Source organism: Perognathus longimembris, chromosome 11, assembly GCF_023159225.1.
Source record: "Perognathus longimembris pacificus isolate PPM17 chromosome 11, ASM2315922v1, whole genome shotgun sequence".
NCBI classification, from domain to species: Eukaryota; Metazoa; Chordata; class Mammalia; order Rodentia; family Heteromyidae; genus Perognathus; species Perognathus longimembris.
The window spans coordinates 23037154-23063711 of NC_063171.1; the positions used below are offsets into that span (position 1 = coordinate 23037154).

A 26558-nucleotide genomic window follows, 5' to 3' on the forward strand; every position below is an offset into this window, starting at 1 on the left:
GCTAAATGAAATACACTGCCCTTTACACCCCTTAAAATGTATTCCAGTGGATTTAGCTTATAATTTTGAACTGGGTAAAAGTAACAACTCAGGTATATAAAAATAATTTCTTAACAGATACTGAAAATGTATTTGAAAGAATATTCATGGATTCATTTTGAACCATGACACTATTAAGCACAATTTTCAGTTGCATTTATTTTGGAAGCACATGGGAAGGAAAACCACCACAACTGATGACCACCTACCCTATGAAAGAATTACAGAATTCACAGGAGTCACAGCTTCTCTTACGTCTTGTAGGTTTGATCTGTAAAGTGAAATTCTTGATCTAAATTTCCTCTTGTAGGTGCCAACACTCTTAAAAGGACTGTTCTAAGGGTGATGATGTAGGGATACCTATAGACAGAAGAAGAGAAAAGGCCAATATAGACCAGCATGTAGACAGAGATCAAGGGAGGAAAGGAAAAGTGATAGAATCCAAAAGACTGAGGTGAGGGAAACACTTGGGACAAGGGATCCTCATGAAAAGATAATTATTGCAGAGATAATTTTATGCTTAAAAGTAGAAATCTTCAAAGGGATACAATTTATCCATTTGCATCCAGCCTATATGATTAGGTAGAAAGAAAGAAGGAAAGAAGTCTCTGCCAAAGATGAAGTATTTGCTACCATCTACGTATTTCAAATCCACAAAATATACTATGAAACTATACAACTCCAATGTAGTCAAATAAATGAAAATTATCCTGTCTTGGGCTGGGAATGTGGCTAAGAAGAGTGCTTGTCTAGCATGCATGAGGCCCTGGGTTCAGTTCCTTGGTACCACATAAACAAACAAACAAATAAAATTAAAAGGAAAAAGACCATTAACACTGGTTTAAAATATCTCTTTTCTTTCTAATATATCTCTTCCACTCCCTTGTCCTAATGTTATACTTGCCTTTATAATGATATCCAATAAGGCAAGAGCTACCTTCTCCTTCCACAGATGCCATATATATATTTACTGTCCAAAACAACTCTCTTCTTCCCTTTCTGTAGTCCTAGTCTAATCCTTTTCTTACTATACACTACAAGTTTACAGTCATAAGCAGCAACAACACAAACATGACAAAAATGGCTGCATCTTGCTTCAAAAAACTAGTCTTCAACAAAAGTTTCAAATTCACATTTTGAGTACCTTTAAGTCTCTTAGCACTTATGGTTTAAATATTAATTTTAATGCAATAACCTGCACTAAAATAGGAAATGGAATAATTATGATATTCCTAGTATCAGACCTTTGGATACTGGCAAATACAAGAGGTTTGATATAGAAATCTTTTATTCAAAAAGTAGAAATGTCTTAATTATGTTTTTCAGAAACATTTTAATAAGATTCACAATTAACTACTAGAACTTTGCCTCATTAAATCACTATTCTCCATTGATCTCTAGTGTATTTTAGTAAACAGAAGGGCTTTACTTACTCTTTGTATTTAGTATGCTTATTTATTTATAATCTTGTCTCAAACTGTTACCAAGACTACCTTCAGATATCTTAACTTCTTAAATAGTATTCACATATAACCTGGTGGGCATTCTGTGTATATAAGGCATCTCTAGATTACTTAAAATACCTCCAAACAATGTAAATGTTTTGTAAATGCATGAACATCGCTTATCTGAAATACCTGGGATGACAAACATCACTAAATTGACTCCAAAAGGTTTTTTTTTTTAAACAAATATACACTCTCATTTTCAGCGAAGTCTTACTATCCAACCATGTTTTAATTTATACAAGTTTGAGTATGTCTTATCTGAAATACTTGGGAGCAGAAGTGGTTCACATGTTGGGAATTTTCAGATAGATTTGGGGTATTTGTATACACTGGATTAGCATTCCCTAATCTGCAAATCTAAAACTTAAAATGCTCCAAGATCCTTGAAATCTTTATAATTAGAAATGTTTGAATATTATTAACATTCTTATTCAATTATTATAGAGAATTATTATAGAGAATTGACAAGGACAAAACCTCTTTTCAGTATTCACTAAACATCTGCATATGTTTAGTATTGATGTAATATTTCCCCAAATATTTTCAGTGTGTGGTTAAGTGAATTCCTTCATGCATGGAGCTAGCAGATACAGAAGGCTAACTAATCCAAATGACTGCATTGAACTACTAGAACTAAAATGTGGACTTTTATCACTGGGTATAACATCTGTTAAAAAAGACTTTCAGGAAGAGCTTGTCATTTTACTAACACTTGAAAGAGGTAAACATTATACAGTGTAATGACTATAGTACAAACTTCAAACACCATTTAACCCTTAATTAATATTTAGGGGAAAGAACTAGGGAATTGCTACTGAAAAGAAAATACTTGTCACCTTTCTGTAGTAATTCATCCTGATCTTAATTATATAAAACTTACAATGGAAGGGAAAATCCATTAGTATATAACATATGTGGCAATGCCTTCAGAAGAAAACCAAGCTTTGTAGAGAATTAGAAGATTCATGACACACATAACCAAAAATCCCATGACTAGATAATATGAAGAAACTAAAACATATCAAGGAAACTGGGTGCCAGTGGCTCACAGCTGTAATCCTAGCTACTGAGGAGGCCGAGATCTGATGATTGTAGTTTGAAGCCAGCCCAGGCAGGAAAGTTTGAGATTGCTATCTCCAATTAACCATCAAAACAAACAAACAACAACAAAAACAAAACTGGAGCTATGGTTCAAGTGGTAGAGCTTTAGCCTTTAGCAAAAAAACTCAAGGACAATTCTCAGGCTGTATTACAGTTCAAGCCCCAGAACAGACTTGTATGAACACAAACACGAACACACATACACACACACACACACACACACACACACACACACACACACACACACACACGGAGTCAAGGATTCCTCAACATGAAAGAATTCATGGAGAGAGATCTTATAGCTGTACCAAAGCTTTCTAAAAGAAAACTAAACAGGCTAGGAGTGGCTTCCACTTGTAATCCTAGCTACTCAGGAGGCTGAGAGTGAACGATCTTGGTTTAAAGCTGAAGTTGACCCAGGAACAGTCTCCCAGAGACTCTTATCTCCAATTAGCCACTAAAACTACAAAGTGGTGCTTAGCTCAAGTGGTAGAGCACTAGCCTTGAGTACAAAGAGGCCCTGAGTTCAAGCCCCACAGCTGACCAAAAAAAAAAAAAAAACCAAAGAGAAATCACCTACATAAGAAATGTGGAAGAAAAAGAAAAAAATACTTCAATGAGCTTCAGTTGAATATCAAAATTCACACAAGATTATAGAATTGTAGCCTCCTTGTATAAAAACTTTGTGATTTTTTGAAGAACCATAGAAGAAATTAATAAATGTACAGAATGAAATGAACTCTAGCTTAACTTAAGTGCTATATTACCATTAAAGAAGCCTGAAAACATTCTAAATTACAGGTGGAAAAATTCTATTTCCAGAAAGTTTGTTACTTTTCAGAAGCCATAGTAAATTATTAAAACATTTTTGAAGAAATGAATCTACTCATGGTAAAAACAGGAAAGGATATGCTACAAACTGTACAGTGTGGAGCACTATAATGGTGATTTGTTAAGCCTGAATTCTGAACAGGCTAACAGGCATTATTCCAGGCAGAGGTATTATGCTAGGCACATGCCTCATTGAAGAATGAAACAAAGGTTCCTGCCCTTTCATAATTTAGCTTACAATTCCTCAATGTGTAAGCATTTAAGTAGTGACTGTTTCTCAACCTTTATCACCTAATAAAATTCCTCCAGTTTTGATCAAAATTCTTTTTTTTTTTTTGCCAGTCCTGGGCCTTGGACTCAGGGCCTGAGCACTGTCCCTGGCTTCTTTTTGTTCAAGGCTAGCACTCTGCCACTTGAGCCACAGCGCCACATCTGTCCATTTTCTGTATATGTGGTGCTGGGGAATCAAAGCCAGGGCTTCATGAATATGAGGCAAGCACTCTTGCCACTAAGCCATATTCCCAGCCCTTGATCAAAATTCTTATTTCTTACTGCCTTTATAACTACACAGAATTAGAGCTTTTACTCTGAAATCATATACTTCCAGTAACTTCTCAAAGATCTAAGAAGGTAATTTAAAGCTCAACCAATCCTGAGCAGGAGGCATGGCTCAAGTGGGAAAGTGATGCCCATGAGTTCAAAATACCGGTACTGCCCAAGATTTAATTTAAAAAAAATTTTTTTTTAAAAAAGGCCAGGCTGGGGCTGGGAATATGGCCTAGTGGCAAGAGCGCTTGCCTCCTACACATGAAGCTCTCGGTTCGATTCCCCAGCACCACATATATGGAAAACGGCCAGCAGGGGCGCTGTGGCTCAGGTGGCAGAGTGCTAGCCTTGAGCGGGAAGAAGCCAGGGAAGGTACCTTGCTCAGGCCCTGAGTCCAAGGCCCAGGACTGGCAAAAAAAAAAAAAAAAAAAGGCCAGGCATCAATGTCTCACACCTGTAATCCCATCTACTCAGAAGGCTGAGATCTGAGGATCATGGTTCAAAGCCATCCCAATCACTGAGACTCTTATCTCCAAAAAAGCTACAACTGGGTCTGTGGCTTAAGTAGTACAGCACCAACCTTGAGTTTAAAAAATATTTCAGGGACAGCAAGCACCCAGGCTCTCAGTTCAATCCCTAAAACCAACACACACAGGGCTGGGGATATGGCCTAGTGGCAAGAGTGCTTGCCTCGTATACATGGGGCCCTGGGTTCAATTCCCCAGCACCACATATATAGAAAATGGCCAGAAGTGGCGCTGTGGCTCAAGTGGCAGAGTGCTAGCCTTGAGCAAAAAGAAGCCAGGGACAGTGCTCAGGCCCTGAGTCCAAGCCCCAGGACTGGCAAAAAAAAAAAAAAAAAAAAAAGACCAACACACACACACACACACACACACACACACACACACACACACACACACACACACACACACACTTAAGCCAAAGATAAGAAATACATAACTATATTCTGCTATCGGCACAATTCACAAATGGCAAGTCTTCTGGACCCTTGCTCTGGATAGTTTTAACACCAAAAATATTTTATTTTGTAATTCAAAGAGTTTACTTTTTTCAGTAAATGAAATTAAGCATGAAAGAATTCATTGGGCACTCACTCAAGAATCATGTGCTGGATGGACACTTACTTAAAAGGAAATGGAATACAAAACATACTGCTGAAAAGAAAAACAAGTGGGCCCAATCCTAGCTTCTCAGGAGCTACTCCTGAGACTCTTATCTCCAATTAACCACCAGACAACCGAAAGTGGATGACACTATGGCTCAAGTGATATAGCCTTGAGCTGAAGAGCTCAGGAACTGCACACAGGCCCAGAGTTCAAGCCCCACAACTGACAACAACAAAAAAAAAAAAAAAGAAAGAAAAGAAAAAAAAGACAAGTGAAAGAGCAACTGTGTGAAAATAAAGGATTGTAAAGATGTGTTAATAAAGGATGAACATGTTTGACAGAAATAATTATTACCTTCCTTCTTTGTAATCACCACCCTCAGGTCTACCTGTGTTTTGTTCACATCACTAAGATGGAATGTCTGCTTACTAGGAGGAAGAGAAAATAGCAAAGAGCCTGGTTTTGTATGAAAGGGGGCATGATTTTCAATGAGAGGGAGTATGATTTTGTATGAGAGGGATCATTATCCATAGTGAATACAAATAAATCACATCACCTCTAATAAAGTTTCAGCACAGCTTCTTCTTATCTGTGGGGGACCTGTTCTATACTACCTACTTCAAATACCAAAATCCAGATGCTCAAATCCTTTATATAAGATATAATATTTGTGCATATCCTCCTCTATCTTTTATATCATAACTAAACTACTTATAATACCTAAAATAAGGTAAATGCAATATAAAGTTACGTTGTATTTTAAGAGAATAATGGCAAGGAATAAGGGCAATACTGAAGAGATCCAACTATTTTTTTGAATTTTTAAAAATTCATGTTTGGTTGAATACACAAACACAGACCCTATAGTTAAAGAAGGCTGACTATATGTGAGTGTGTGTGTGTGTATGTATGTGTGTATATATATTCAAATATATTTATATGAGCTTTATCAGTTTTGGTATAACTTAAAGATCTTTGAAAGAGTTTCATAAAATATATGCATACACTTCATAAAATTTTATGTTGTTTTTTATATATATAAACAAATGTCGGCATAATAGAAAGAAATTAAGAAGAAAATAAATTTATCATAGATGTACTATTTTCCACATTGTAAGTTTAATAAGCAAGATGCTGTTGGCTCAAGCCTGCAATCCTAGGTATGCAGGAGGCTTGAGATCTGAGGATAGTGGTTCAAAGTCAGCTCAGGTTGCAAAAAGCATGAGACTCTCATCACCCAATTAATTAGTAAAAATCCAGAAGTCAAAGTCTGGTTCAAGGGGTAGAACAGCAGCCTTGAGCCAATAAGGTAGAAAAGAGTTTGAGTCCTTAAGTTCAAGCACCAGTACCAGTACACAAGTACACAAACACACACACGGAGTTTAACATTAACAAAAATAATTGCTTAACTCATTTTATTGTATCTATCCTGGGTCTTTTTTGGGACCTTGCACTCTTGGTTGGCTTTATATTTTAAGTGTATATCTACCCCATATTCTACAGTTCATCTTCCTGTATGTTCCCCTGCCACCCTGCACTCACTGGCCTTTGCACAGATGTTCCTCTGACTGAAGTACTTTCTTACCAAACACCTAATACTTATTTATATCACATACAATGTACAAAGAGACTCATTACAGTAATTATAATGTTAAAACCCAGCACAGATTTACATTCAATACAATAAATTCAATGAATCTTATTTTTAAAAAACTGAAGTATCTGTCTTACATTACTAGTTTCAGGATATGTTTTGTTGAACAAAAAACATATTTATATTCTTATCTGTAAAAAATAGAAAAGCCAAGTTTTCAAACTCAGCTCCAATTGTTAGTGTGGTTCTGATTTGGATATGGTTTGAGTACATCCCCCAAAAGTTCATGTGCTAGAAGCTTGTTCTCCAGTATTTGTTGTATCGGGAGGTTACAGAAGTTTTAAGAGGCAAAGTTGTATGGAAAGTGGGTAGGTAAGAGGTATAGCACCCACAGAAGGAATTTAGCTAGTCTCAAGGAGTTAGCTCTGTTTAGAGCAAGTTGTTATTAAAGTTAGGCTACCACACATGCTTGGGCCCTGCTACATGCATACTTTTCCCTTTCCACTTTTCTACTATATTGTGAAGGAGCCACAGAGGCCCTTACTCAAGGCCAAAAAGATAGGGCTTCTTGATCATGGACTTTCCGCCTCCAAAAATGTAAGCTAAATAAGCCTCTTTTCTGTATTAAGTACTTGACATCATTTTGTTATGGCAGCACAAAACAGACTAAGCCAGTGATGTGAACTAATCTAATCCTAGGTCATCTTACTCAAGAGGCTGAAATCTGGAAGACTAATTTAAGGCCAATTTGAGCAAAATCTCAATAATAATAACAACAATAACAAATCTCTTTTAAAAAAATCAGCAAAAAGCTATGCTGGAGATGTGGCTCAAGTAATGGAACATCAATTGAAAAAGTGTTCAAAGAAGGCATGAGGCTTTCAGTTCAAGCCCCAGTACTAGCCAAAAAAACACAACGTTTGTAAGGTAGTCTTTAGTACCTTTCTCCTCTATAAAGTGACAGCACATAGTCATATTACTTAAAATAAGGAAAAAAAGTACTGAAGTAAGTTATGAAAGTTTCTAACTGCTAACTTAACATTAAAAAAGCTTCAAGGCTATTCATTTAACTTCTCTTAAGTTTATTTCTTCCCCCAATAAGGAAGACTGAATCAACCAAAATGATTCAAATAGCCCCATTTATGACTCAATAACATACTGGACAGCAAATGTGTTTCGAAGGCCTGAATGGTATAAGTTATATCATCAAGCTTTAAACATTTTTAAATTAATATAAAATGCAATCTGGCAGTTCTTAAATTTAATTTAGGACACTCTAATTAATCATTTTCTATATTTGAAAAAAATGTTCTTAAAATTACTTACATCTGGTTGAATAGCTTTAAATACTGGGACATCCATTAGTGTTATCTGACCCTGAAATAAGTTTAAAATAAAGTTAATTTCTCCTTTTTAACTCTATAATGTACCGCAATATTCTAAATAAAAATTCTACTCCATACCAAAATATTTTATAAGGGCTCAGAGAAAAATGAAAATTTAGTCCTTGTGCCATTAGATAATTAGTTCTCATTATCTCATGACTACTTGTACTAAGGTTGAGTTAGAGAATTTTTAACGGACATTTGTTTTGTTGGATGTGGGGCTTGAACTCAAGGTCTGAGTACTGTCCCTGAGCCTCTTTGTGCTCAAGGTTAGCATTCTACCACTTGAGCCACAGTGCCATTTTCCATTCATGAGTGGTTAATTGGAGAGAACAGTCTCATGGGACTTTTCTGCCTGGGCTGACTTCGAACCACGATCCTCAGATCTCAGCCTCCTGAGTAGCTAGGATTACAGGCATGAGCCACTGGCACCTGGCTAAATGGAGAATTTTTTTAAAAATAGAGCATATCAAGTAAAAATAAAAGCAAAACCAGGTCTACTGGTGCTATATACTGCAGTGTTCTTGTTATGAGGATTTAACTGTCATTCCTCAAATAGTAAAATAAAATCTGATATCAGTGAAAAGGTTTTCCTACTAACTTACAAAAGTAATATGACTACACTAAATGCAATACATCTTATCTATGGATAATACACACTATAAGACCTGTCTCGGGCTGGGGATATAGCCTAGTGGCAAGAGTGCCTGCCTCGGATACACGAGGCCCTAGGTTCGATTCCCCAGCACCACATATACAGAAAACGGCCAGAAGCGGCGCTGTGGCTCAAGTGGCAGAGTGCTAGCCTTGAGCGGGAAGAAGCCAGGGACAGTGCTCAGGCCCGGAGTCCAAGGCCCAGGACTGGCCAAAAAAAAAAAAAAGAAAAAAAAAAAAAAAAAAAAAGACCTGTCTCACTTAAGGTCTTACACCTAGAATGAAATTCAACATGTGTCACAGAATTACATGCTATGACAAGTACAGTTCATTCCTAGAATGCAAGAGACTTTTCAGTATCAGAAGACTGATATATTCTATTAACAAATCAAAGAATGAGAACATAACACAAATGAAGAGTGTGTCAACTAAATAGCAAAAGACTAGAAAAATTCCCTTTGTGATATTATTCCAATGATGCCTTCATATTCATTTGCCAATTTTTAAATTTATGAAAGAGTAACAGTACTTCTAAGATATGTTGTCAAGTATAGGCTGGTTTGGAGAAACAGTTCACACAGTAATGGAAGTAACTATCTCAATACTATATTAAAGGTACAAGTTATAAATCTGCTCTAAACAAAAAGCTAATAGTTCTTACTCTTCCAACTCTGTTCTGCTTGTTTTGCAGTTAAGCTACTCTTCTCAAATTCCCAAATCCACACTATGTTTTTAACCATTTTCTTCACTGAGGCCATAAATTCTAACTCAACGGTATTAATGTGTAAATTGTGTGCAAAAATTGGATGAAGAGGGGCTGGGAATATGGTCTACTGATAGAGTGCTTGCCTTGAAATCATGAAGCCCTGGGTTTGATTCCTCAGCACCACATATATAGAAAAAAGCAAGAAGTGGTGCTGTGGCTCAAGTGGTAGAGTGCTAGCCTTGAGCAAAAAGAAGCCAGGGTCAGTGCTCAGGCCCTGAGTTCAAGGCCCAGGACTGACAAGAAGAAAAAAATGACCAATGCCAGATAATCCTGACTGGAAGAAACTGAAACACAAAAACAATTCACAAGTGAAAAAAACCAATTGGAGAAAGGAAAGCCAGGTGTCAGTGGCTCATGCCTGTAATCCTAGCTGCTAAGGAGGCTAAGATCTGAGAATTGTGGTTCAAAGCCAGCCTGGGCAGAAAATTTCATGAGACTCTTATCTCCAGTTAACCAGCAAAAAGCCACAAGTGGAACTGTAGCACAAGAGGCAAAATGCCAGGCTTGAGCAAAAAAGCTCAAGGACAGCTTCTGGGGCCTTTGTTTAAATCCCAGGACACGGATGGACACATGGACACATGGACACATAGACACACACACACACACACACACACACACACACACACACACTCTGAGTAAAGGGCAGATGGCTTACCGCATATTCCTCTGGTGTAACCTTAAGAACATCAAATACCACAGCATCAAAGCTTTTCTTCAATTCAGAACCTTTGTCACTTAAGGATTCAGAGCTGCTACTTTTCTGTTAAAATGCAAGAAAATATAATCAGTGTTAAAATGTAATTTAACAAAGTCATACCATCAGTGACAGAAAACTAGACTAGCCTTAAAAACTGAGAAAGCAAGAACAGTATATCAGAGTGTAGAAACGGCAGTGGCCAGTTACTAGGAGGCTTAGACCTGAACGATCACGGTTCAAAGCCATTCCAGGCAGAAAAGCTTATGGAATCCATCTCAAAGTGCCAGGCTAGAGGTGTGGCTCAAGTGGTAGGGGGTTATGTGTGAGCAAAAAAGCTGAATCAGGTGCTTTTGAATTAATTAATTAATTAATGAGTAAATACTGTAGAAAGCTGAGAACATGTTTATTTAGAAAAATAACAGATAAAAGGTCAGGATAATTTGAAATTTAATATTGCATTCAAGGTTCTTGAATAAGTCTTTTTGTTGTCTGCCAGTTCCTTTATCCAGACATCCTATCATTTCCTATAAAAATAAATAATTTTACCCAGTTCAATGCTTTTTAAATTCAGTAAAAGAAAGTTAGGGGGAAGGTTATTTATCTACAGTCATAAATCATTTAATGATAGAAACTCACACTGAAAAATGTGTTGTTATTAGACAATTATGTATTTGTGTAAACACCAGTGTTCTTACACAATCCAACATTGCTAAAACATCACTAAGCAACAGCTCATGGGACCACTGTCACATATCCAGTCTACTACTAACCAAAATGTTATTCTCAGAATAACTATTTACAATTTAAAAAACTGATTTATATTAACATAAACCACAAGAAAACATTCAGAACTCAATTAATTAAATTGTTCAATGATCTATTCATATGTTAAGTGATGTTTGTCTTTAATAGTATAAATTAACACTATTATTATGTTACAAATTAGTAAGCCTTCTGCTTACTATTTTGAGGTTTGAATGCACTACTGCTACATGCAGTATAAAATACAGATAAAATACAGTTTACATTCCTGAATTATTTTATTATTATTCAGTTTCTATTTCATGTGTGCCATGGTAAGTATACTGGGCATCAGCTGGCTGAATTCAGAGGACCAGCAATTAGAGTTCTAAATCTAAGAACATTTAGAACAGCACTAGTAAGTGGTAATAAGGCTATATTAAAAAGACTACAAATTTTTCAGTCATGAGGGTTTATATCAGCTCATTGACTACTACATATTCTTTGTTCATCTGAGATAAGTTTTCACTATTATAGCTCAGGTGGCCTCAACTTTCACCAACTCTTTTCTCATATTCTCTTATATTACCATTATGTGTCCGATGTGTCTTTGTGCTATTGTCCCAGACCTTGGCTATCGCTACACTATTTTCTCCATTTTTTTCATTCCATTTTCTCTTTGCCTTTCAATTTGATAAGTTTTTCTTTTCTTTTTTTTTGGCCAGTCCTGGGCCTTGAACTCAGGGCCTGAGCATTGTTCCTGGCTTCTTTTTGCTCAAGGCTAGCACTCTGCCACTTGAGCCACAGCGCCACTTCTGGCCATTTTTTGTATATGTGGTGCTGGGGAATTGAACCCAGGGCCTCATGTATACAAGGCAAGCCCTCTTGCCACTAGACCATATCCCCAGCCCTGATAAGTTTTTCTTAACATATCTTCAAGCCCAGTGATTCTTTCCTTGCATGTCAAAGAGCATTTTTTTAATTCTCAAGTTTTAGTATTCTTTCTTATATTATTCATTTGTTCTAATTTTTGTGTACTTTTCTCAGTTTAGTCTTTATCATATTAATGATTTTGTAAATTCCCAGTCTGAAATTCCAAAATATCTGCCTAAGTCTCATTTTTTTGCATGCCTTATCTCTTCAGTTTATGTTTTTCTCTTGCCTTTTAGTATTCCTTGTTATTTTCTGATGAAAGCAAGATATGATATATTGAGTAATAGGAACTTAAATAGGTATAAAACAGGAAGTTAAATGTAAGGGTTTATATTTATGTGTTAGGACCTATGTTCACAGTTGTGGGCCTGTTGCTGTGGCAGTAAAGTGTAAGGATAGGGGAAGTGTCCTATGGTTTTATAATTAAGTTTCAGTCTTTTGTTGAGTATGTGTCACCAGAGTATGGCCTTCAAAAATGCTTTTTATATCCTCCTAACTCTGCTCAGATGAAAAAGAAAGACTAACCACAAGTTGAATGTGTCTCCAGGTAGGGTGGGCTCTGTTAGCTTCCCTTGAGAGCAAACAGAAAACACAATGCTCTGGGCACAAATTTTAAATGAGTTACTTTCTGTTTGGGTATAATATTTTTTCCCCTCCCTGAAAGAAGCAGAAAGGGATTTTTCTGTGGTTCACATTGTGATAACCTGGCAAATAACCAGAGGTAATAGGTAATACATGTCACTCAAAAGGAAGTGAAGGGAGCCTAAGCTAAGACTAAGTCCCTAAGAGTTTTAACTCAACCTACTCAATACAGTGTCCAAGAGTTCATCATACCCTTTCCTGCCTCACTGACTTCTGCTCCTGGTTAGCTGTGATTCTCACTATTTGCCTATTGCTAGTTTTCAGGTCATCATTCTTTACAAATCCAAACACAAGCCAGAAATCCCAAAGAGATTATTATTTCATAAGTTTAATCTGCTTATGATTGTTTTACAACATGTTGTCAATATTTTATGATCAAAGACTAATAAAGAATTTTGTCATAATGTTAAATATTGAAGTATTATTCTACTATTATTCGAGTAGACATTAAGTAGTGTCAATTAAGAAGATGCTAGTCCAGTACTTGTTCAAAAACTATGCAAATTATGTCAGAAAAATACATTATTCTTAAATATAAATTGATATTTTCTCCAATTTTTTCATTCTTAAATTTAAGACAAGTTAGACAAAAACAACCAAAAGGTAATCTATCATTTATCAAACAGTAAACACATCCCCTTTTTCCTTCTTAAATGCCATTAGTGGATACTTAAGAAATTTTTAGTGATGCATTTCACATTTCAACTTGTTTCCAATACCAGTAATAAAGTGGTAATGATAAGAAATTAAGTAGTAATAAAGCACAACACTCACCATGAAAATAGCAGTAATTATTCAAGGCAAGGCCTGAAAATTACTGATAATTCTACATGTCTGAAAATGAAGTTCACTGTAATTTTCTTAGATATCAGAAACTTTAAGCATAAGTTAATCACAGAAGGTTACTGAGAGAGAAACCAGTTGGCCCAGATAAAGCATTTTATCCATGCTGTAATCATTTCACATTTATGAGAAACCTTCACTGATATAGTAACAACTGTATTTTAAAATATTTCTATTTTATTTTCTAGTACAGTAGGACTATTTAAAGTAGACCTTTGTTGGGTACTGATGGTTCATACCTGTAATCCTAGTTACTCAGGAGGCTGAGATAGGAGGATGGCAGTTTGAAGCCAGTCTGGGGCAGAGAAGTCCAAGAGACTCTATCTGCAATTAGCTAACAAAAAAATCTGGATAGGAGGCATGGCCCAAGTGGTAGAGTGCTAACCATGAGCCAAAAAGAAAATTGAAAGTTTCAAACCCCATAATAAAGAAAAAAGAAGAAAGACCTGTCTATCTCATACTTCAAGTTACATTATTCTCAAGTCTGAGTAATTTACTCACTTTTAGGAAAAGCAAGAGATTTTTTTACCAAGTTGATGAATGTTTTGTGTATTGCTTCTGACAACAGCAATTAGCTGCTTCTGGATATGCAGTTAAAAACATATTATAGACATACATTCTATACATATAACATTAAAGAATATGGTTATAACATACAAAGTAAATGAATATACAATCAATCTTGGTCTGAAGGGCAAAGAAAAGCTATGTATACATTTATGTAAAAAGTAAGGGCTGGGGCTGGGAATGTGGCCTAGTGGCAAGAGTGCTTGCCTAGCATACATGAAGCCCTGGGTTCGATTCCTCAGCACCACATATACAGAAAAGGCCAGAAGTGTCGCTGTGGCTCGAGTGGTAGAGTGCTAGCCTAGAGCAAAAAGAAGCCAGGGACAGTAGCTAAGTGTAGTGGTATGCAACTGTCATCCTAGCTATACTAGAAGCATAAACAAAAGGACTGTGTGTGGCCCAGACAAGCCTGGGGAAAAAAAGCAAGACCCTATATGAAAAATAATGGAAATAAACTTGGCTGGAGGTGTGCTACAGTATGGCTGCAGTGGCACAGAACCTACTTAAGACAGGGCAAGCAAAGCAATTCTAGGCAAAAAACATAGTGCAGGAGGTATCACCATACCAGACTTCAAGCTCTACTACAAGGCCATCATAACAAAAACAGCATGGTATTGGTATAAAAACAGATCGGAAGACCAGTGGATTAGAATTGAAGACCCAGAAATAAAACCGCACTCTTACAGCCAACTGATATTCGACAAAGGAGCTAAAGACATACAATGGAATAAACATAGCCTCTTCAACTACTGGTGCTGGGAGAACTGGGCAGCCATATGCAGAAAACTCAAAGTAGACCCAAGCCTATCACCATGCACCAAGATCAACTCAAAATGGATCAAGGACCTCAATATCAGACCTGAATCCTTGAAACTACTGAAGGACAGAGTAGGAAAGACACTAGAACTTATAGGCACAGGAAGGAACTTCCTGAATAGAGTCCCAGGGGCACAACAAATAGGGGAAAGACTCAACAAATGGGACTACTACAAATTAAAAAGTTTCTGCACAGCTAAGGTCATAGCCACCAAAATAGAAAGACAGCCAATGATATGGGAAAGGATATTTACCAGCACAGCAACAGACAAAGGCCTGATATCTGTCATCTACAGAGAACTCAAAAAACTAAGCCCCTCCAAGCCCAATAAACCTATTAGGAAATGGGCAAAAGAGCTAAAGAGAGACTTCACAAGAGAAGATATAAAAATGGCAAAGAAACACATGAGGAAATGCTCAACAATCCCTGCTAGTAAAGGAAATGCAAATAAAAACAACCCTGAGATACCACCTCACCCCAGTTAGAATGGCCTATACTCTGAACTCAGGAAACAACAAATGCTGGAGGGGCTGTGGGGAAAGAGGAACCCTTCTCCATTGTTGGTGGGAGTGCAAATTAGTACAACCACTTTGGAGAACAGTATGGAGGTTTCTCAAAAAGCTCAATATAGTCCTACCCTATGACCCAGCCATACCACTCCTAGGCATCTATCCTAAACAGCAAAACCCAAGATATCAAAAGGACATTTGTACTTCCATGTTTATCGCGGCACAATTCACAATAGCCAAAATTTGGAAACAACCCAGATGCCCCTCCACAGACGAATGGATCCAAAAAATATGGTACTTATACACAATGGAATACTACATAGCGATTAGGAATGGTGAAATATTGTTATTCGCAGGGAAATGGTCAGAACTCGAACAAATAATGTTGAGTGAGACAAGCCTAGAACACAGAAAACAAAGGGGCATGATCTCCCTGATATATGACTGTTAACAAAGGGAGATGGAGAGACAGTAAAGACCAAGTCTGTGAACACTGTATACGTGCTTGATACATTGTATATTGCATATGGGTCTACCTGACCTAGACAAGGGATGGAAAAACAGGTTGTAAGATATCACAAGAAATGTACACACTGCCCTACTATGTAACTGCACCCTCTTTGCACAACACCTTGTAAAAAAAAATTTATGTTCAATTAATAAAAAGAAAAAAAAAGACAGGGCAAGGCCCTGAGTTCAAATCTTATATTCCCTCCCTCCAAAAATACAACATCTGAAAGTTTTGAAAACAAAATTTCTTTTATGTGCAGCAAGAGTAAAGCGTATATATACTGGAAAGGCAAGAAAGATTCCAGATAGAAAAATTGATACATTTTAGCAAAGTTAGAAGTATGGAAAGGCAATGGTTTATACAAACATGGGAAAACATAAAATTCTTTCAAATATGTCATTAGTACATCATTAGAAAGAAAATTTGAGGCCATCTCTGAGCAAAATCTTAAATAGAAAGCTATGGGGGTTTTGAACTTCTGGGACAAGAAAAAGTTTAAGAGCTATAACTTAAGACTATGGTTGGGCTGGGAATATGGCCTACTGGCAAAGTGTTTGCCTCGTATACATGAAACCCTGGGTTCGATTCCTCAGCACCAAACATACAGCGCCGGAAGTGGCGCTGCGGCTCAAGTGGTAGAGTGCTAGCCTTGAGCAAAAAAAAAGCCAGGGACAGTGCTCAGGCCCTGAGTTCAAGCCCCAGGACTGGCAAAAAACAAAACAAGACTATGGCTGGGAAAATTCAATCAAATCAGAAACAAGGTAAATGGTAAAATTAAAATGTCACTGCAATAATGTAGACAAATAATTAATGACCAAACAAAGTAGTAATAGCTTCAAGAAACTAAACTTCCCTACAACTATGCCATACACCCTTGGGCATCTATCCAGAACATCACAAGCCAGGATACCATAAAGACACTTGCATATCCACTTTCACTGCTGTACCATTCACAGTAGCCAAGTTATATAAACAGCCCAGATGCCCTACAATAGCTGAGTGGATCCAAAAAAATGTGGTACCTATACACAATGGAACTTTACAAAGCCATTAGAAAGAATAGAACACCATTATGTCATTTTGTCATAGATGGACCTAAAACAAATCATGTTAAGGTAAGCCTAGCTTAGAGAGACATATGGCACATGTTTTCCCTCCAGTGTGGAAGCTACACTGACACATGACAAATTATACAGGACTGGAAGAATTCACAGTCAAACTAAGGGAAGATATTTTTAGGGGAGGAACACAAAGGTGCAATGTCTATGTGCAATCATATAAAATAGTAGTGATGGATATGAACTCCAAAAAATGGAATTAAGAGGATTTTTTGTTATTGTTTTTTTCTGTCTTCTTTGTTCATTTATCTGTCTTTGGAAGAGTAAGGTGGGGAGGGACATGGAGGGACAAGGGTGAACAAATGCAGCAGTGGTACTCACTTAATACTATATCCAAGAAAGGGTTTGAAATAATAACTGTTTATCAGTAACTTTCAAATATCTTATTCAGATAGGATTGTTTCTATGATACACAGTGAACATACAAAGTTTAACATACTAAGTGTCTTAATTAAAAATTAACAAAGTTTTAAAACTAAGCAGTCCTTTTGTAACATTTTGATTTGAAAATGTGACCAATCTTAATGCTTGAAAATACAGAAAGCCAGGTAAGAAATTTTGAAATGAGGTTTCTTGAACATCTTACCTCAGAAGCAGTAGCTGGTATATTAACATTGCTTGCCTGCCCGTTCATTAGGTCCATGCTTCTTTCATCAGTCCCTGATCTAAGTAAACAGCAGAGAACTCTCTACTTCATGTCCAAGGCCACAAATACATTATTCCTAGAAAAAGAAAATAAAATTAAAATATATCTCCCTTTAAGTTTAAAAAAAAACAAATGCATGTTTACTACAAACTTCTAAACACTATTTTATTTTAGCTAAGTGACTAAAACTAGATGGGAAGAAAAATTTGTAGGCTATTTTCAAATGATTAGAAACACCATATGGGAAGTACTTTTGTTACTGTTATGTTGTTTGTAAGTTAAGAAGAAATACTACTTTTCAGTTACTAAGTGGAAATTGTAAACCACCAACAACTTAATAAATATAAAAGGTACATGGTAAGAGCATATGCCACACACAGTAAATTCTTTAAGGTTCAAATGATACCTCAAAATCAATTACTAGTGACCAAGTTTACTAGCATATTGTAAATATTTATAAACCTATTGGACATGTTACAAAAACACTGCATTATATACCTATACATATAGTGCTGTGTGATTTATTGACTAGCCTCAATCTATTGTCTCATTGTTTTTTCACAAGTACCAATAAAAGTAACTAGCAGATGTGGCTCATGCCTGTAATCATAGCTACTTAGGAAGATGAGATCTGAGCGTTGTGGTTTGAAGCCAGCCCAGGCAAGGCAGTCCATAAGACTCTTTTTTTTTTTTTTTTTTTGGCCAGTCCTGGGTCTTGAACTCAGGGCCTGAGCACTGTCCCTGGCTTCTTTTTGCTCAAGGTTAGCACTCTACCACTTGAGCCACAGTGCCACTCCTGGCTGTTTTCTATATATGTGGTGCTGAGGAATCAAACCCAGGGCCATGAGACTCTTATCTTCAATAAACTACTCAAAAACAGCCAGAAGTGGTGCTGGTGCTGAAGTGGTAGAACGCTAGTATTGAGCAAAAGAAGCTTGGGGACAGCACCCAGGCAGAGTTCAAGCCCAAGGGACCATCAAAAAAAATTTTTTAGTAATATTATACATATGCCATATAACTGGAGAAACAGATTGTTTTGCAATAAGCAGTGGTTAAATGAGGAGCCAAGTTCACAACTCAAGCTATCTAAATAACAAGTCGAATATTCTTTTCATGAGTGGCATTTATTTCTTTCTACTTTATAATCAGAATCTCTACTTTTTAGCAACTTTCTACAAATTAATTTACCATACAGCCCTAACTTACCTTTCTGACATAGTATTTCCTCTCAGTAAAATGACAGAGGTAAAAAAAATTTAAGGTCCCTTTTCAACGTTAAATTTCTACATTGTTTTTACAAGAGAAATTTTAAGTTTGCATTTTGGGGGGGTGTGAGGGGAACTTGGGGACTGGGTGCTATCTCTGAGCTTTTTCTGCTCAAGGCTAGTGCTCCACCATGTGAGCCACAGCTCCACTTCCAACTTTTTAATGGGTAATTGGAGATTAAGTCTTATAGTCTTATAGACCTTCCTGCCCAGGCCAGTTTCACAACTGCAATCCTCAGATATCAGCCCCCTGATTAGCTATGATTGCCGGCATGAGCTACCGGGCCCCAGCTAAGTGTTCACTTCTGATGTAGATTTTGTTACCTATTTAATCAACATGAAGTTTAAATTTAAGTCTTCTCAACAATGAAGGAAAGACAAAAAAAAGCTTAGAAATATCTCTCTTGGCAACCAGAGGTACATTTCGTGTTAATAAAATCCTATTTGTAAATATCTAGAATCTATTTCCTAGATGGAGCAAAATGTTCTCCTGGTTTTCAAAGCTTAAAAATTAGCAATGAGAACAGCATTCAGTCACATTTTAAATTTATATCTATTTCTTCTAATTAAACACCTGCTTGGAGAACATAACAGAATTTTTTTGTTGTTTTGTTTTGTTTTTTTGCCAGTCCTGGGGCTTGGACTCAGGGCCTGAGCACTGTCCCTGGCTTCTTTTTGCTCAAGGCTACCACTCTGCCACTTGAGCCATAGCGCCACTTCCAGCTTTTTCTATATATGTGGTGCTGGGGAATTGAACCCAGGGCTTCATGTATATGAGGCAAGCACTTTTGCCACGAGGCCTTATTCCCAGCCCTCATAATAGAATTTTTAAAGTAAGGACTATATTTGAAATAGCTGGGTTTTTAAATAATTTAGAACTCATTTAAAAAAATCGATGTGAAAATAAAGCACAGACATACTGTCATTTCCTATATATAATATATATTTCCTCTATATATAGATACATACACACATATAAGTATGTATGTGTTATCTCATATTCTATATACTTTGTTATGCTTATGACACTAGTGTTACAGATCAGCTATATTTATACTGCTATAAAAAAAACCAGTTTGATAATTCTGATTCTGGCAGTAACTATTACAGTTAAATATTTTCAAATAATTTCATATTCTATGCAGACTACATATGACAGGAATTCATATATCAAGAGTGCCCCCTAGTGCTAAGAAAAAGATTTTAATTTAGTTAACTATGAAAGGAACTGTATCCTTAGCCTACTTTACGTATTTATTATGTAAACTTCATTATTTACTGAAGAGCTTTTAGAGATTTGGGTAACTGATAGATTTTTTTACACTATAATAATAAAGAATCGAGTTCTCTGCTTTTCAACTCTCATTCCAATAGTCCATGAAAATAGAGGTTGCATTACAATTTATTATATAGTAAAAAGAAAAAAACAGCAAAGTGCACCTTAAAGAAAGTATCATTCTGAACTATTGATATATTTTTATATTAAATACTACTTAACAATGCTGAAGAACAGAAACATAACTTTTGTAAACACTGAAGTCCTAAAAGAAGAACGTTGCTTTTTTAGCATGTGTTTCATGAGGAATTAAACAAGACAAGCATTTTCGTAGGTTAGTTTTTGTAATGCTATAAATGGCACAGTCATTCACAGTGACTATCAACATTTCAACTATTTTATGTTAAATTTATTACTGTGAACTTACTCTTTTCAACTTCTAAATATAGTTACTCTAGCTATCTTTTGGGTTTAAATCGCCTAAATTCCCAAGCAATATAATCCAAACCCACTGAACACTGAGTATTTCCTTACTTGGCTTCACAGAAATAAATTGTATAATTTCAGTTAGAATAATTCAGCCTAACTGCACACTTTTCAATAGTATTTCCAAGAAACCATTTTTTAAATGAATGAGTAAGAGAAACAGAGAGCAAGAATTCCTAACCAACTAAACTCATTCACATATTATTTTCTAAAATAATTTATGCTATCATTATTAAAAAGTATTATACTAAAAGACAGCTGAGGGGCTGGGGATATAGCCTAGCGGCAAGAGTGCCTGCCTCGGATACACGAGGCCCTAGGTTCGATTCCCCAGCACCACATATACAGAAAACGGCCAGAAGCGGCGCTGTGGCTCTAGTGGCAGAGTGCTAGCCTTAAGCGGGAAGAAGCCAGGGACAGTGCTCAGGCCCTGAGTCCAAGGCCCAGGACTGGCAAAAAAAAAAAAAAAAGACAGCTGACAGTTTTACAAAACATTCTAGAAGAATTAAATAGTTTAAGAAAACAAGTAGTAAATATAATTGGTATGCTTTGGAAAATTCAAAAGAAGCACTCTTTGCAATAGTAAAAATTAGAAGCAGCTTTAATGACTTTGTAAATAATACATTAGTATTTGAGTCTATTCTTTTTCTCTCGTGTTTTAAACTTCACATTGCAATATTCTGTTGTTAGTAGGGAACACAGCTTTTAAATATCTACTGGGATAACAGGTGTAATAGGTCAGAAACTTAATTGTAATTTGCCACAAACACTCAGTGGAGTGTTTCATGTGCCTTTTTTGACATATTAACTCCAAATTTTTAAAAATCTGACTAAACCTAGACTCCGAGAGTAACAGACTTTAGTTGCCTCACCATTCCCATTCTTAACAGTGCCTCTGAAGTTCATACAGAAAACTTTAGAAATTAGTTTTTGTCCTCAGTTTTTATCTGTAAATTTCATCCTTCTTTAGTATGTTATAGAATACATGTCTGCAAAGCACTAACCAACTAAAATGTTGGTATATATAAATGAGACTGAAGTGTGGGTTGATTTCCAATAAAATTATGTACTTATAACTCTGAATGTTCTGTTGTCTTCATTACATTCATAAAAGTGTGACCCCTGGGTTAATAAAAATAATCTTAAACCACCTAATCTGAGTACAACAAACTAGTTTCAGGTTTTAACAGAACTGATGTAAAATAATACCCCATAAATAAGTATTTGTGTTTCATTTCAGAAAAAAAGAGCCTACATCTAAAAATGTCCAAATGGGTAATTACAAGACAGCCATGAAGACAGCAGTTACAGGTTCAAAATCAGAAATTAAATCTTACCATAATATTCTTCAAAGTTTTTTGGGGGGAAGACAAAATTAAAACACTATAATTGCAATTCAATACTTAAAAGTTAGTAGAGAGTAACATTTAAATATTAAATGTAAAAGCCAGGTGGCTCACACTCTAATCCTAGCTTCTCAGGAGGCTGAAATCTGAGGATAGAGATTTGAAGCCAGCCGGGGCAGGAAAGTCTGTGAGACTCTTTTTTTTTTTTTTTTTTTTTTTTGGCCAGTCCTGGGGCTTGACTCAGGGCCTGAGCACTGTCCCTGACTTCCTTTTGCTCAAGGCTAGCACTCTGCCACTTGAGTCACAGCGCCACTTGCGGCTGTTTTCTGTATATGTGGTGCGGGGAATTGAACCCAGGGCTTCATGTATAGGAGGCGAGCACTCTTGCCACTAGGCCATATCCCCAGCCTGTCTGTGAGACTCTTATCTCCAATAAACTACTCAGAAAAAGCTGGAAGTGGCACTATGGCTCAAGTGTTAAGAATGCTAGCCTTGAGCAAAAGTAGCTCAGGGACAGTGCCCAGGCCCAAGGCTGGCAAATAGAGAGGATTGAGGAGGAAGGTGAGAGGAGGGAGGGGAAGAGAGGGAAGATGAACGGAAGGGCGAGGAGCGGGAAAGGAGGGAAGAGCGAAGGGAAAAAGGGAGGGGAAGGAGGGAGGAGGGAAAGGAAGGAAGGAAAGTTATAAAGGGTTTCCAGCCCAAAGACTTCCACAGAGTTCACTAATCTCTGGCCTTTCGTGTTTCACTGTTCTGTCAAAATTCTACTGCAGATTATTCACAATGTTCATTATCTCTCCTCAGATTCTTTTTTCTTTCATGTGTATGTGTGTGTGCGTGTGTGTGTACGTGTGTATGTGTGTGTGTGTGTGTGTGTGTATACATGCAGGCACGCCAATCCTAAGTCTTGAACTCAGGGCTTGGGTGTTGTCCATGAGCTTCTTTTTGCTCAAGGCTAGCACTCTTAGCATTTGAGTCACAATTCTACTTCCATCTTTATTTTAGGGTAGTAAATTTAGCTTTGAACTGCAGTCCTCAGATCTCAGCCTCCTGAGTAGCTAGGACTATAAGTGTGTGTCACTGGCGCCTATCAGTTACTTTTTTTAGTTCCTTAATGTTAAAGACTATATTTAAGGGCTGGGAATATAGACTAGTGGCAAGAGTGCTTGCCTCCTATACATGAACCCCTGGGTTCCATTCCTCAGCACCACATATATAGGAAACGACCAAAGTGGCGCTGTGGCTCAAGTGGCAAGTGCTAGCCTTGAGCAAAAAAAAAAAAGACTATTTAAAAAAATATTCTTTCATCTTTGCTCTCAGGTATACAAAGCATAATACTTCCATTACTTAATAAGTATTTGTTTAAAAAATGAGTGTCAAACAATAAAATACAGGAATAAACAAAGTTTAGAAATTCAAAGACAAAAGTACAGGAGAATGGTGGTCAAATTCACATGACAGTCATCTGACTTAACAGTATGGTGAGGCTTTCTACGTCTAGCAATAAGGCCGACAAAACAATCTTTGTGCTCTAACAAACTCTAGAACAGTAACTTGAATTCTGATACCAGATGGAGAGAAAAGACAAGGCCTCTAAGACACAAGAATGGAATTAAAACACACAGACTTTCTCCCCCTCCTTTCCTCCCCATCCTCATAAGTATCTACCTCAAGTGAAGTCAACAGAGGTCAGAGCCTAGTGTAATTTTTTTGTCTCCTTGGACATGATAAATTAAACAGGACTTTTCTCATAGTGAGACCAAAAAGGAGGATAGATATTCCTGAGAGGATTATAAGGGCTCAATAGCTGTGTGCATATGATCACATAAATGTGCTTATTGAAATGAACTCCAAGAAACAGAAACAAGAGGCTTTTTATTTTACTTTTTTTTTTCTGTTTTTCCCCTTTTGTCTCTGTTTTTGATTTCAGTATCTTTTGTTTTGTATTTAGGTTATCTGATTTGGGGAGGGAAAGGGGAAGCACAGTAATGGGGGGACAAAGGGTAAACTAAGTCAGCAGTGATACTCAATAGACATGTTGGAAGTGAACTATACAATTTGGGTGGAGAGGTTAGGAGGAAAAATAGTGGGAGAAAATAAGGGAGGGATGACACTTCAAAAAAATGGACTCAATACCTGAATTATATAACTGTAACCTTTCTATACACACTTTCCTTTACAATAAAAATTAAATTAAAAATAAAAAGCCAGAGCCTAATCCATCAGTGATAAGATGTTCCTGTGGGAGGTGGAAGAAATGAAAGCATTTGGAATGTATCCTGATACAAGAAGGTGAGAAAATTAGTTTGTACTGGCTTGGATTTAATATTGAGGCTGGAAAATTATATGTGCCACCAAAATTTGTAATACCAGGTATGTTCCCAAACAGATACAAAATTGGAATTTATAATATTAGCATGGCCCAAGCTCCACAAAACAAGAAAATTCACATTAAATATATTCACAGACTAGAACGTAATGCAGATGGAAAAAAATTTTTTTTGAGATAAACAGTAATGTGAGAATCCCACAAATAAAGTTCTACTAACAAACTCAATATAAAAAGCACTACCAGGCTGGGAATGTGGCTTAGTGGTAGAGTGCTTGCCCAGCATGCATGAATCCCTGGGTTCCATTCCTCAGCACCACATAAAGAAAAAGCCAGAAGTGGCATTGTGCTCAAGTGGTAGAGTGCTAGCTTTGAGCAAAAGAAGCTCAGGGACAGTGCTCAGACCCTGAGTTCAAGCACCAGCATTGGGGGGGGGGGGGGGGAACTACTACCAACTTTGTAAGCAACACCCAGATGTAAATAAAAGAGAAAAATAATGACTAAGATTACTCTCCAAGATCTTCATATGAAAAATTACCAGACAGAGGCAGAAAAACAGGATTACAATCACTGGCCTTAAAAAATTTCGATGCCCAGGGCCAGGGCCTGTAATCCTATCCACTCAAGAGGCTGAGATCTAAGGTCCACCAGTCTCTTATCTCCAATTAGGAAGCAATAAGCCTAAAGTGGAATGAACTATACAATTTGTGGGTAGAGAGGAGAGGGAAAAACTAAGAGAAAGCAAGGTAAGGGGTAGCACTGTACAAAAAGGAATGTACTCAACCTACATAACTATAACCCCTCTGTAATCCACACCTTTATTTTGTTTGTTTTTTGTTTTTTGGCCAGTCCTGGGGCTTGGACTCAGGGCCTGAGCACTGTCCCTGGCTTCTTTTTTGCTCAAGGCTAGCACTCTGCCACTTGAGCCACAGCACCACTTCTGGCCGTTTTTCTGTATATGTGGTGCTGGGGAATTGAACCCAGGGCCTCATGTACACGAGGCAAGCACTCTTGCCACTAGGCCATATCCCCAGCCCCACACCTTTATTTTTTTTTTCTCAAATTTTTATTATCAAACTGATGTACAGAGAGGTTACAGTATCATACGTTGGGCATTGGATACATTTCACACCTTTATTTTTATTTATTTATTTAGCCAGTCCTGGGGCTTGGACTCAGGTGCCTGGACACCATCCCTGGATTTTTTTTTATTTTTATTTTTGGCTAGCACTCTACCACTTGAGCCACAGCACCACTTCTGGCTTTTTCTATGTATGTAGTGCTGAGGAATCGAACCTAGGGCTTCATGCATGCTAGGCAAACATTCTACCACTAAGTATATTTCAGCCCCCCCCCACCTTTATAATAACAATTAAAAAATAAAATAATCTTAAAGGTTTCCATATCAGAGTTTAAGAAAAAGCCAGAAGTATAGTATAGCTTGCATGAAAAAGCCAAGCAAGAGTCCAAAGTCCTGAATTCAAGGCCCCCATTACAGAAGGGGGGAAAACATAGGTTTTATTCATTATACTACACATCTGAGATAAAACAAAAAGCCCAATATACTTATATAAACAAAACATAAAATCCAATTGAATCAGCAAGTTTTATATATCTTATGGAAGTGTGCCATTGTGAATCTGAAAATGGTCAGGAGAATGGAACATATTGTTAACGGAGCTGAATTACATATGAAATCTAGGTCTCCCGCTTGCCAAGTGCGTATCTTACAACATCCTGGGCTCTATAATCATGCAAGCCAATTCTTTACAAACACACACATATACACACACATGAATTATGTATTTATATATTAAAAATAAGAAATATAACTACATATGTATCAAGACATTCAAATTGCATGTGTGTATAATACATAAGGAGTGTATATATAACATATATGCATCCTATTGGTTGCTTCTGTAGAGATCCCTAATATGCAGTTCTCATAAGTTTTCTACCAGCTCAAAATTATTTAAAAATAAGTATTGGGGAAGGGTCTCTAAATTCTCCTGAAGTATACATGAACTCCAAAACTTGTAATATTTCACAAGAACTGAAAATGCTAAACATCTAATAAAAAGTACAACTCTTACCAACAGATGGCAATAGTGGTCATATGTTTAAAGACATTGGACTAGAGAGCCAAACTGGGCTCAAGTACAGCTTTTTTGGAACTGAGCTACAAAACATATAAGTATTTTTGATCATGCCAATAGAAAAAACAATGCAAAAGATTATTACTTGAGACAATGTATTTTCAAGATCTTAAGTTAGGATTATT

General features: G+C 36.8%; 1 protein-coding gene across 3 annotated transcripts in view; it reads right to left on the minus strand.

Annotated features, from left to right (window-relative positions):
* The window catches only part of Ralgps2 (Ral GEF with PH domain and SH3 binding motif 2), a 126829-nt gene that overhangs the window by 77871 nt on the left and 22400 nt on the right, over positions 1-26558 (minus strand). For all 3 annotated transcript variants that reach the window (XR_007212511.1, XM_048356770.1, XM_048356769.1), the window contains exons 2-4: positions 17516-17651; positions 10207-10311; positions 8073-8123 (exon numbers count right to left, since the gene is read on the minus strand). Coding sequence is in view for 2 of the 3 variants with exons in the window: in XM_048356770.1 (XP_048212727.1) it covers positions 8073-8123; positions 10207-10311; positions 17516-17572 (213 nt within the window). In the remaining variant the exon portion in view is untranslated. The remainder of the gene's footprint in view (positions 1-8072; positions 8124-10206; positions 10312-17515; positions 17652-26558) is intronic.